This window comes from Lipotes vexillifer, unplaced genomic scaffold, assembly GCF_000442215.2.
Source record: "Lipotes vexillifer unplaced genomic scaffold, Lipotes_vexillifer_v1.1 scaffold414, whole genome shotgun sequence".
Classification (NCBI taxonomy): Eukaryota; Metazoa; Chordata; class Mammalia; order Artiodactyla; family Lipotidae; genus Lipotes; species Lipotes vexillifer.
This window is the reverse complement of record NW_006782864.1, coordinates 1,711,058-1,723,616: the sequence shown is the minus strand read 5'-3', so window position 1 is coordinate 1,723,616 and position 12,559 is coordinate 1,711,058. Positions and strand designations below refer to the sequence as shown.

The following is a 12,559-nucleotide window of genomic DNA, read 5'->3' as shown; positions in this document are numbered from 1 at the left end:
GTAAAAAAAAAATATATATATATATATATATATATATATATATATATGTATAACTAAATCACTTTGCTGTACACCTGAAACAAACACGACATTGTAAATCAACTATATTTCAATAAAAATTTAAAAATAAATAAATAAAATTTAAAAACTCAAAAAGAAAAAGTGGCAGTGCTTAGATGGAGTTCCTACATGGGCTAAGCGTCAAATAAATAAGGTTTCATCATTAGTGGTTACAGCAGACTGGAGAGCTACTGACTGATTTTATGAGCACCTACTATGTGTAAGGCAGAATCCTGACAAGGAGCGCTGAATAAAGCAAAGTCCTCTCCCTTCGAGGTGCCTCCACTGTAGCAGGGAAGACAGAGAGTAAGACACAGACACATAGCAAGTCAGGCAATAGTAAGTACCACGGAGAAGAATAAGACAGGCTAAGGGGATGGAGGCTGCCTGGGACGCTCCAGAAAACCCTTCTTCACTTTGCCTTATGCCAGCGCTGCAGACAAGGCTTCTCCTGTTGGAGTGAAATTTCCTTTATTCCTATCAGGAAGGCCAGTGAGCCAGGGTTTGTGAGTGTCATAAGAACAGAGCAGAAACCTGAAATAGTGAGGCTTTTCGCCCCTGGAGTTAGAGCTGGCCGTTCCCAGTGGAGCCCCACGTAGACCCGGCAATTCTAGGAATTCGGGAGAACAGAGGCTCTTGATTTGCTGTCCTCTCGTTCTCTTTTTATTGGGCTAACTGCTAAGCATGTGAGGTCGATTAGTGCATCCCAGAAATTATGTTTTTTTCTTGCTATGGCCTCCATAATAAAATATTTTAATTTGATATAAGTAATCTAGCAATAATTCTGGAAATTGGACACATGAGGCTGCTGTTAGTATGTGTCTAATTATGGAGCCATTTATTCAAGCCAGTATCGACCATATGACACGTCATGTGCCGGGTGTTGAGGGGCAGAGGCACCCACGGGCTTCGCCACCAGGTCGCTTAGCATCTACTACGACAGATAAGATGACTTTGCTATGCTCTACGGTCGGACATGGCTGAGCTGTGAGAGGATCGGGGTGACGACAGCGGACATTGCTTCAGGCCCTGGGGACAACTGTGTCTTCACAATGGCTTTTGAGCTGAGACATGACCCAACCAGCCCACCGCCATGTGCGAGAATGACACGGTCCCAGGCTGAGTCCGGGCCCCTGGCCCCCAGATGCCCTGTGCCGTGTGTGCTGAGACCACCACAGCCAGGGCGACAACCCTGTGAGCCTGGGGGGGGGGGCAAGTCCCTGGGCTTCGCTCCCAACCTTCTCCCCCCTTATTCAGAGCCCCCTCGGGATTCTGCCTGGTCCCCTGCCTCAGCTTCCCCCCCCAAGTCTCCCTGCTTCTGTCCCTGTGCCCGAAGTCGATTCTCCACATGGCAGTCAGGGCGATCTCTTAAATACCTAAGTTAGATGGAGCACCTTCCAGAGGCGTCCCATCACCCTTGAAGCAAAATCCAGATCCTCACCGTGGCCCAAAAGCCCTTCAAGATTCCGCCCCAGCAATTTCTCCCACATCCCCGCCTACCATGCGTCCCTTCCATCCTTCCACTGCAGCTGCACTGTTCTTGTTCTTCCCCAAACAAACCAAGCTCACCCCTGCCCCAGGACCTTAGCACATCCCCTACTCCAGGAACACTCACCTCCAGAAAGCACATGGTTCTCCCTTACTTCTTTTTAAATCATCCCCTTAGAGAGGCCTGCCTTAACTACCCTGTAGATGAGGCCCCTTTCCCTCCCTCCTTCATGGGATGTCTCATTAGCTGATGTTATATATCTGTTCCTTTTCTTGCTAACTGTCAGTCTCCTTCACCAGCTATAAATGTCATGAAGGCACAGACTTTGTCTCTTTTGTCTATCTTGCTCAGTGCCTGATACCTGGCACAAACAAGTGTTTAATAAATACGTGTGAAATGAGCCCCACGAAGACACTGGGGGATTAGATTCAACACACCTCTCGGCCCTGTTCTCATGCGCCAACGCCAGAGTTCCACTTCCTTGAGTGCTGAGTGGCTTCCAAATACCTATCTTTGGGTTGGACCTCTTATCTTGAGTCCCAGGCTCAAATACAGCAATTGCTTACTGTATATTTCACTGGATTCCTCAAAGACTCCAGAAGAGGATGCCCGCCCAGCCCCGCACACACCGAGGCTGCTCCCGCTTCTTCTGTCCGTGAGCGGTGCCAGCCTCCACGGCCCACACAAGCCAGATACCCTTCAGCAGGGTCCCTGCTGAAGCCTCCTTCCCCTCTCCCAGCCCCATCCAACTCATCCATCCCCATGGCCACGACCCTGATCCAGGCCTCCGACGTGTCTCTCCTGGACTACTGCAGTCATCTTATAACCCAGGGGTCCCCCACCCCCGGGCGCGGAGCACTACTGGTTCACGGCCTATTAGGAACTGGGCTGCATAGACGCTCCCTATTGCTCGCACTACCACCTGAACCGCCATCCGTGGAAAAACCGTCTTCCACGAAACCGGTCCCTGGTGCCAAAAAGGCTGGGGACCACTGTTATAACTGGCTTCCCTGTATCCACCTGTGGGCCCTTCCACCTGTCGTGCTCACAGTGGGCACCTGCGGCCTTGTCACTCCTGTGCTTGAATCTGTGGTCGCTCCCCTCGGCTCTTAGGATAAAGAGCAGAATCCTTAACCGGGTCTACAAGCCGGGTGGATGCTCTACCAGGACACACGGATGCAGCTGTGCAGGTGGTCAAAGGCTGAAATCCCTCCATCCTTCTCGGTCAGTCCCCCTACTCCTGCCGTTCTGGTCCCTCCCCAAGACCCTTCTCCTCACTCGGCAACCAGAGGGTCAACGTGGGGCGCGGCAGGAAACAGTGGCGCACACATGCCCACACTCGTGATGCACACACGCAGGGCTTGGGCCCTGGGGCACGCTGACCCAGTTGTTGGCCGCTGTTGACCATTGCCCCTGCCTCTCGGGTCCAGCACAGCCCTGAGGTCACCTCTCCGGCCTCATCTGGTCCCTGTTCTCTCCGCCTGCAGCCATTCTGGCCGCCACTAAACTCTCCAGGCTTTTCTCTGCCTCTGGAATGTTCTTCCCTCCCCTCCCTCATTAACCCCATCTCACCCCTCAGCTCAGCATCTCCTCTTCTAGGAGTCTTCTCTGACCTCCAGCCCTACCCCACATCTTTCTTACACGTTCTCCTAACACCCTCTGCCTTTCCTCGTGGCTCCTAACATAGTTTGGTCTGCAGATCCATTTGCGTGATTATTTGATTTAACAGCTCTCACAGCCAGTAGACTATAGTTCAGAGATGATGAGGATGATGGCTTTTTTCTTTTTTTAACCGCTAAATTCCTAAAGCCCAGCTCTACACGTGAGGAGGTATCCAGGAAGACACTGGCTACCCGGGTCTGAAGCTGGAAAAATGCTTGGATCAATGAAAGACGCGGGTATTCATGGAAAGATACTGGCGTAGGCACGTGCAGACATGTGTCCTTGCGTGTGGACTTGTTCTTTTCTATAACTATAATCATGGTGATCAAAATCAGTAGACATAATCTATGCAATAAGAAAGCTGCCCTGAATATTCAGATGTCTCTTAAATAAGCCTCTTTCCACACTACTCAGCGTAATTATTTCCGAGTATGGCAAACAACTCCTATTCTTTCCACGAAAGGTGCTCTTTGAAGGTGTGTTGCTTAGATAAGGATCAGCATTTGCCGTATTACTGCTATCATGGTCCACTGGCTCCAAAGATTCAAGCAAGAGCAAATTCTCGAGCCACGACCCCAGGACAAGAGCCTGTTTTTATCTTCTCAAAGCAGCGAATGCGCGCTTCAAAGAGAAGCTCTCGTCGCATAAGGGGACGGCCGGTGCGCATCACAGGGCAAGGGCGTTGCCCGGATGGCGTGCTGAGGTCAACCGAGGTTCAAGTGCTGGCCCCGCTGCGCCCCAGCGTTCAGTCCTCTCCCCCCTTCCCCGCCCAGCACGCCCCACTCAGAGCAAAAGCCAAATCACCCGTTAACACCAGAAGGAGGCTCCAGCGACGCTGGCACTCCTGGGCGGGTCTGCAGCTCTGCCCCTGCGGCAGCACAAGACAAAGAGGAGCAGGGCCCAGATCGGGGGGAGGGGGTGAAGGAGCGCGGGGCTAAACCAGCAGGAGGGGCTGTGCACCACGGGGAGCCCTCCTTTCACACACCCACCCCCCACATCATTTCCTCGCCTGCAGCAGTTAGCAGTTTCCTCTGGTGCTAAGCCCATCGGAAAGCGTGTCCCTGAAGTGCAGATATTGCCTCATGCTCGTGGAGCCTGAGATGAACCGAGGAGGTGCCTTCAACAGCAGAGGGACAGGCCATCCACATGCTGGGGCCTCACCACCAGCAGCCCGATCAGGACCGAGCCCCTCCCGGTGTCGTCAGAATCTTCCAGTTTCACACGGAAAATCAGCTCTGGCTCAGGGCTTAGGGACATGCAGTTGCCCCCATTTCTGCTAAGTGGCTCCTTTGAGAGCTGGTGTCTTAACCCTTGAAAGGCCTCTGAGGGGCTGGTGCGTCTCAAGCTGGCGCACTGCGGACACTCAGCTGTGTTTCTGGGCCTGAACAAAGGAAGCCAGAATTCGCATCCCTGCTGCCCAGAAATGCATCCGCGGGTGTCCCCACACGGGGCTGGGGGGTGGTTGGTGACACCACGAGGCCAACTCACACAGCCCCTCTCCTGAGCCCTCTGATCTCAGTACTCGCCCTTGGCCCCCAGACTTTGCTCCTACTGTCTCTCCCCATGAAAGAAATGGGTCCAGAGTGTCAATCTCTCCAAAGGCGACCTTTAGGGCTGTACGTTTACTGAGAATCACCTCGAATGTCCTCAGGCCTGTGGACGCACGCAGGCTGGGATATTTGGGTGGAGGGATGACAGAAGGGGGGTTTGCTTCTCCCCATCTAGTTTGCACCCTCAAGTCCGTCCACACGCCTGTCTCCCCTCTGAAGTTCACGGCCATGGCTGCTCCTTCATATCACACACCTACTTGTTTCCCATCACACCACCACCCCCCCGCCCCATCCTCTCTGATCTTCCAGCTGTGGATTTAGACCACAGAAGACCAACTGGATCCAAAAGCAGTCTTGGCACAGGGTATTGTACACCTTAAGTAGGATGAGGGCCAGGAAAGTGAGGCTGAGGGGCCGGGGCCAGAGGCACGCCGCCAGCGGAAAAGTTAAGCTGCATTCCTGGTACTTCCCCTGCTGGCTTGTAAAAGTCATCCAGTCCAGCACAACACGGAGGGACCCTGAGGACACCGTGCTCCGAGAAATAAGCCAGTTACAAAAGACATACACTGCATGAGTCCACTGTTATGCGTGAGGTACCTGGAGCAATCAGATTCCTAGAGGCAGACAGGAGGTTGGTGGTCTCCAGGGGCTGGAGAGGAGGGAAGGGCGAGCTGCTGTTTAATGGGTGCAGAGTCTCAGGTTTACGAGATGAAAAGAACCCTGGGGATGGAGTGTGGTGACATCCATGGATGTACTTAAGGCCACTGAACTGTACACTTACAAACGCTTAAGACGGTCGATTCTATGTTATGTGCTTTTCACCACAATTAAGAACAATGTTTTTAACGGTTAAGATGATTTTTTTAAAAAGTCACAATTGGTAACTTTCTTCTCAATCATCAGAAACGGAATCAGCTGTGTACGTGAACAACTGGCAGAAACAAACAAACACAACAAAAGTCATCCATCCATGGCCCTGGCCACACCCCTGTCCTCCTCCTTGGGAGTAAGATGCTTTCTATTCAGTGAGTGCCTAGATTTCTGGCCCCAAACCTGACTCTCTGTCTTCCAATCCATCCCGCACACTTTCAGTCCCCTCCCCCTCCCCAAACCAAGCCCTGTCATTCAGCACCAGAAACATCCAGAGAAGCCCTTCAGCCACACTTAGTTCTCAGCCTCTGTCAGCATAGGACAAGCAAGTCCTCAGCACTGTTTCCTTCTCAGCCCAGCAGCACACCCACAAAGGCTGCTGGTGGACAAAGGAGATGAATGTCATCACTGACACAGCATCCTTCAAAGGCCCTCCCTCCAGCCCACTTTCAAAGGCCACAAATTTTAAGACTGAGCAGGGACCAGCCAGAGACTTCTAAGGGGAGAGGCCGCAGGGGATGGAGCCGGGTGCAGCCCGCACTGTTCGGGCACCAGCGCTTCTCTATGGGGCCCTGGGCTGCTGCAGGGCCACAAACACCAGGGTTAGGGCCTTCAGCGGGCGGGAGCCCCGAGGGATGTTTGAGGCCACTGGAAAAAGGTGAACAGAGGCAGATTCAAGCCTTCAGGAAAGGGCACCAGGCAAGAGCCGCTCTTCAGAGACCACATGCCTGCCTGCACCGTGCATCTCACTTACCTGATTACAGGTGTTAATGTCTACCCCATTCCGCAGGTGGTCCAAAGCTTTGTCCAAGTTACCTGATCTTGCTGCCCTCAGAAAGCTGTTAGCAGCATCGGCCTGTGAGGAGAAAGAGAAGCTGTGAGTGGGCCTGTGTGACAAACATCTCACAATCCATTCAAGCCCAGAGCTGTGAAAAAGGGCCAAGGTCACGGCGGCAGCCAGCACACCCTCCTGTTCAGGTGCCCACCATGGTCCCCAGGCGTGTACGGGCCTGGAGCCCCTGGACAGACCGCTCTCGGCCCACGTGCGGGGCAGCCTTCAGAGCCCAGCCTCCCTTCCTGTTGGTGTTTTTATGAGCAGGCGATCTTGGCTAGGACCCAGGAGGGGCCGGCCTTCGAGAGGGTTCCCATTCCACCAGTGACCGCTCAGCAGGCCTGGCATCTCACTGCCTCCATGCTTCCACGGGCTCCGCCTTCCTCCTGAGGAGCCCAAAGCACACTGCTCGGCCCCACCCACTGAGTCACAGATGGAGGCACCATAGGAACCAGACGCAAGCTCTTTGGTGCTATTTTGTGGTTTTGTTTTTAAGTAAACAGCGCGTAGCACTTACTACACGCCCAGAACCATTATCGGCACTTGGCATATAATATGTATCAACACACACACACAGATGCATTTCGTCATTTAAAATATCCCCAAGAGGTAAGTACTATTGCCGTCCCCATTTTACAGATGAGGGAACGGAGGCCCAGAGAGCCCAAGTGACTTGTGCAGGTTCATACAGCAGGGAAGAGGCACAGCAGGCAGTCTGGCTCTGCCACCTGACCCGGCAGGTGCCCCTCGCCAGTTTTCCTGAATGACAATAAAGCACTTGGGGGCTGTATGCTGAGGCTCAGCCACCTACAGGCACATCCAGATCCTGCCCAGGACATTGGTTTGTATTAGAGATGAATGATGGCCAGAGAGTGAGAGCTGGGGGGATGGCAGACAACTGCAGGGGCTCCGAGCAGCTCCCCTGCGTCTAGCGGGGCACTACAATCTGCAGGTACCTCTGCTCCTGTGTTCTTATCTGTAAGCCAGAGAGGGAGGGGGACAAGGCCTGGCTGTGAAGCTGAAAGGAAATATTATACATGACTATAATTATTACATCAGCACAGCGCTGAGCACGGTGTTTGCACACAGTGTGCACTCTGGGTGAGTTTAACAGGTGAGAGCTGTCACGTGACAAGCCACGTGTGAAGTGGGGGGAGGTTAGGGTTGGCGGGCTTATGCCGTTCCTCCAGAAGATCCACCCAGGGGTGCTCTGTCTCCTTCCATGCTCCCCTCCTCCAAGAACGTGCTGTAGTGGGCTGAACTGTGGCCCCCCAAGATACGCCTGCACCCTAACCCCTGGAGCCTCTGAATGTGACCTTACTTGCAAAAAGAGTCTTCGCAGATGTAATTATGTTATGGGTCTTGAGATGAGATTGTCCTAGATTACCTAGGTTGGCCCTAAATCCAGTGATAAGTGTCCTTACAAAAGACGGAAGAACACACACACACACACACACACACACACACACACACACACACACACGAGAGGTTGGAGTGACGTGGCCACAAGCCAAGGAAGCTGGCAACCAGCAGAAGCTAGAAGCGGTCAAGAACAGTCTCCCCTGGAGCCTCCGGAGGGAGCGTGGCTCTGCTAACACCCTGATTCAGACCTCTGGCCTCCAGACTGTGAGAGAAGATATTTCTCCTGTTTTAAGCCACCAAGTTTGTGGTACTCTGTTAGAGCAGTCACAGTGATGATGGTCCCTAAACATGTTAGATTCAAAATCTACAGCCAACAATCTCAGCGTCCTACAATTAAACCAAAGCAGGCCTGCACACCTTCACCAATTAAACAGTTAATCCAGGGCAGGAAAGATTCTCCAGCCTTACAGATCTTCACACCGGAGGGCTGCCCCGTGCCCCCGTCCCTGCCACCTCAGGCGAGGATTAATCTGTTGGTTCCTCATGAGCTGGATTCCCAGAAAAATCAGGCTCAAGGTTCAGTCCCTCCGAAAATGTCTGTCTGTGCCTGCTGGTTGAGAAAGCCTGTCTGGACTCAGCTGTCTGGAAAAAAAATATAGTACATTATTTCCCCAAAATGAGAGTATTAGAGAGAGACACATCTCCCGCTTGTCCAAACTACCTTCTGCAGCACAATCATAGGATGTGGGATGAAAACCTAAGCATGGTGGATACAAATAGATGTAACACCAACTAATGACACTGTCACTGTTCAAAGCATTGAGTCTAGGAAGCAGAGGAGAATATTTATGACAGACAGACAAGCAGATAAACAGAGGGCTGGGGAAGCCCAATCTGGATGAGGCTGAAGAAGGCTCAATAGTTTCTGTTGTGTGTCTAATTGAACCATGAAATTATAATACTAATATCAATCAATTCCATCTTTCAATCCTGATCACAACCTGTGAGGCAGGTATAATGATTATGCCCATTTTAGAGGTGACAAAACTGAGGTTTGGAGAGGTTAATAACGTGCCCAAGTTCTGTGTTAGTTAACACTCAGGGATTCAGCCCAGGACTCCCTGAATCAAGCCAAAACCTTCCTACTGCCCTTGACCTCGAGGTGCATTCTCAGCGGTTTCAAACCTGAGGGTGACCAGAAAGCCATGACAAGTGTAGGGGCTGGGAGGGCCCCCATGCCTTTCCCAATTAAACAGTGAATCTATGGCAGATAAAGGGTCCCCGGCAGGTCCCGGCTCTGACCCTGACCTGCTGCACTGAGGCCAAGACAGGCCTCTAGGAAGGAATCATCCAGTCCCAGGCCTTCCCTTCCCTGATGATAAAACTGATGGTAAAAATAAAGTGACCGGCTAAGGTCACCTAGATAGTTAGAGGTGAAGTTCAATTGCTAAGGCTTTTTCATTTTCTCTTCAGTCTTCTCTGGGCATAGAGTCGTCAGGACCCAGGTAGGATCCTCAGGGTATCTTACAGGTGGATTGTAGGTAATAATGGTGTCATTCCACTGTGTGTCCCCCAGTTTTAATTCTGCAACTTATTTCCTGAGGTCCTGTTTCAAGTCCAGAATCCTGCTAGGGCAAAGAGAGAGAGTAAAAATCCTGAATACAGGTCTCCGCCCTCGTGACTTGAAAAACAAAGTGACAGAGTTAGAAAGTGATCCATTCCACAGGCATGCAGTGGGCACCTCCTAGGTGCCGGAGAATATTTCAGCTGCAGAACAAATGGCCCTCTTTGGAATATGAGACCCACTCTTGCCATCTTGTTCTGCTGAATCTCTAACTCAATTTCCTGCAACTTAATGACCTGTCCTACGTGCCGTTTCCCGGTGCGTCTAGGAACAGTCTGTAACCCAGTAGGGCAGAAAGAGAGTCAAAAGAATCCAATATGCTCCATTTAGAATATTTATCTGAGTAAATACCAACCAGAAAAACAACAATAATGACAAAATACGAACCAGACTATCTCAGCGCTAGGATAAATTGGAGCAGAGTCCCTGGCCCTCCCTGAGTGCCCCGTCCCTGCAGGGCAGCCTCAGAGAGGCCTCTCTGTGTGGAGAGACCAGAGGAGCTAAAGAAAGCTGCTCGTTGCGTCCAGAAAAATCAGTCCACGATGGCCCTAGACCCTGTACCACCACCGAGAGCTGTCACCTCTCTGAACACCCACACCAAGGCTGCCCACTTGCGCCTTTGCCGTTTCCTCATCTTGAGCTTTATTTTAACCTAATTTTACCCTTGAGAAAACTGCCAGCACTGAGGGGAGGAGGGGTCACACATATCTCATTGCATACCTGGCCCACATCCCTACAGATTAACCCATGTGATGTCCCCGAACTTCTTTTCACAATGAAACAAGTTACCTTTATAAAGCCCTTCCCATGTGTTAAGCCCTCTGCACCAACGACTTCACTGGCTTCGCCCAATAATCTCCAGAGGCAGGTACTTTCATTGTCTCCTCTTCACAGATGAGGCAAATGGGTCACAGAGACATTAAGCATCTTGTCCGAGGTCACACAGCGAATCCTGGCTGGGCAGGAATCTAAGCAGTGCTTCCTCACTAGCCATGTTCTAGTGCCCAGAGATTCCACTCCAGTTCAGCTCTGGCTGGAGAGAGCCTTCCGCCTGCACTCAGAGGCTGTGCCCACTTCAGCCCTCGCTTCAGGAGGAAGGAAGCAGAGGGGAAAGGAAGGGAATGGAATTCCTCTTGGGACTCAAGTTCTCATCAGGGCTTCTCGTTGGAAAAGGGAGGTGAACCCTTGGTTACCTGAGATGCCCGACTATTATTAAACTTGCACTTCCTGAGTGGGGCAGATACGAATATAGCAATAGATGAGTAGCAGAGGGGACTCCAGTGTCCGGGGAGGGAGAGACGGAAGCAGGGAGCTAAATGTCAGCAAGCCTGCACCCAGAGGCAGGGGAGGCTGCCGAAACACCGGAGCCAGGCGGAGTCTAGGTTTAGACCAGGTGGGAGAACCCAGGGCCTCCTCACACCTTCTCTGGGGCTTGAGATGGCCTCAGTTTTCCCAGAACGAATCATGACTGACTTTTTCAAGGTCTCCCAGTGCAAAATCTCATCTCAAAAGATGAATGGAAACTGAGCTCTCATTAATTTCTGTAAACAGTGATAAGACAGTATCTCCTTCCCAAAGGCTCTTGCTTGGGCAAAAGGCAGAGTCACTGTCAGAACTCCCAGTAGAGGTTCTGGACCTTCTCCTGAGGGGCTGCAGCACATCCAGAAGACCAAGTACAGCAGGCGGTGTTTGGCCTGTATATGGGGGGTGCCCTTCACATCTGAGAGTGCCTTCATACTCAGTGCCCGGGTGTTCCTTGGAGCCCAGGTCGGGCCTCCAAGAAAGAACAGGCAGTGCCCGCCTGCACACACCTGTGTGGCCCCTGCATTAGGCTACTGACGACAGAGAAACAGAAGTGAACCCCGGGCCCCAGTGTGCGCTTTCATTAGGTTTCTTTCATTTTTCTTTCCAGAAAGTTGTGCTATTAAAGGTGTCACTGAGGAAACGAGATGTGTAAGCCAGAGTCCCGGGTCCTCTTATGACCTCTCCGCACAAGTATAAGGCCTTGGGGAAAACCCCGTCTGTTCCTGCGCTCTTCCAGCCTCATGCTGGGAGGCTGGGTGATGCAGGATGTGAGAAAAGCCACAGCGGACCCTGACGTTGGACAGACCTGGCGTGAAGCCCCGCTCCGCCACTTGATGCTGTGCCTCGCACAAGTTCCCAGACCTCAATTCCATTGCTAAAATGGGGACAGTGCACAGCTCGCCGGGGGGTCCCCCCGGCTCCCTCTCACCCCCATTCATTTCCCGCTGACTCTGGACCTCTGGGCGCTCGTGTTTCTAAGGTCTAGGGCTCAGGCGTGCCGCGAGCGCCCGAGGCGGCCCTTCTCCGGCCAAGGCCAAGGCCGGGGCATCCCCGCAGGTCCGAGTTGGTCCCCGCGAGGGGCGGCCGGTCGCCCCGCACCGCAGAGTCAGCCCGGCGGGACTGTCCTCCAGGCACCTCCGCGCGCCCGCCCGGCCGCCCGGCCACGGGTCCGGCCGCCTCCCGGCACCAGCCCCTCCGCAGCGGCGGCCTCCAGGCCAGAGGAATTTTCCTCTGGATCCCGCTAGAAGCCTCGGCGCCCGCGGACGTGAGGCAACAGTAGGGCGGCTGGCGCGCGTCCCCGCCCGCGCCCGCGCCGGGAAAGTTGGTGGCCGGCGCCCGGCGAGCCCGCGGCAGGGGGCGCGCCGGCGGGGACCCCGCCCGGCGCGGGCCGGCCTGGCACTCACCGCGGCATCTGGACCCGACCTGCGCGGTCGCGCTGCCATCGTCCGGCGCCGGCGCGGAAATCCGAGCCCGCGGCCGGCTCCCCTCCCCCGTTATCTGCTCGGCTGCGCGCGGAGCGCCAGCAAGTTAAGCGGCATCAGGCTAAAAATACAGGCGCCCGCCGCTCGCCGCGGCTCGGCTGGGCTCCGGCGCGCGTACCCTGGCGCCCGCCCGCCCGCCAGCCGCTAGTGGGGCCTCCTCATTTCCTCCTCATCCTCGCGTCTGACGCGAAAGGTAACGCGGAGCGATCTCCAGAGACGAGGCCCCTGCGGCCGAGCCCCGCGGCGCGGGCGCGTGGAGGGCCGCGTCCTGCGGCGGCAGGCGGGAGGCGCACACGTCCAGGCGAGGTGAGGAGCTCCACGCTG

The 12,559-nt window shown here is 53.8% G+C and overlaps 1 protein-coding gene across 1 annotated transcript in view; it reads right to left on the bottom strand.

Moving 5' to 3' along the window:
* The window catches only part of ANK1 (ankyrin 1), a 97,412-nt gene extending 85,216 nt beyond the window's left edge, over window positions 1-12,196 (bottom strand). The window contains exons 1-2 of the mRNA XM_007455476.1: window positions 12,158-12,196; window positions 6,386-6,487 (exon numbers count right to left, since the gene is read on the bottom strand). Of these exons, the coding sequence (XP_007455538.1) occupies window positions 6,386-6,487; window positions 12,158-12,196 (141 nt within the window). The remainder of the gene's footprint in view (window positions 1-6,385; window positions 6,488-12,157) is intronic.
* Window positions 12,197-12,559: the final 363 nt, after the last annotated feature.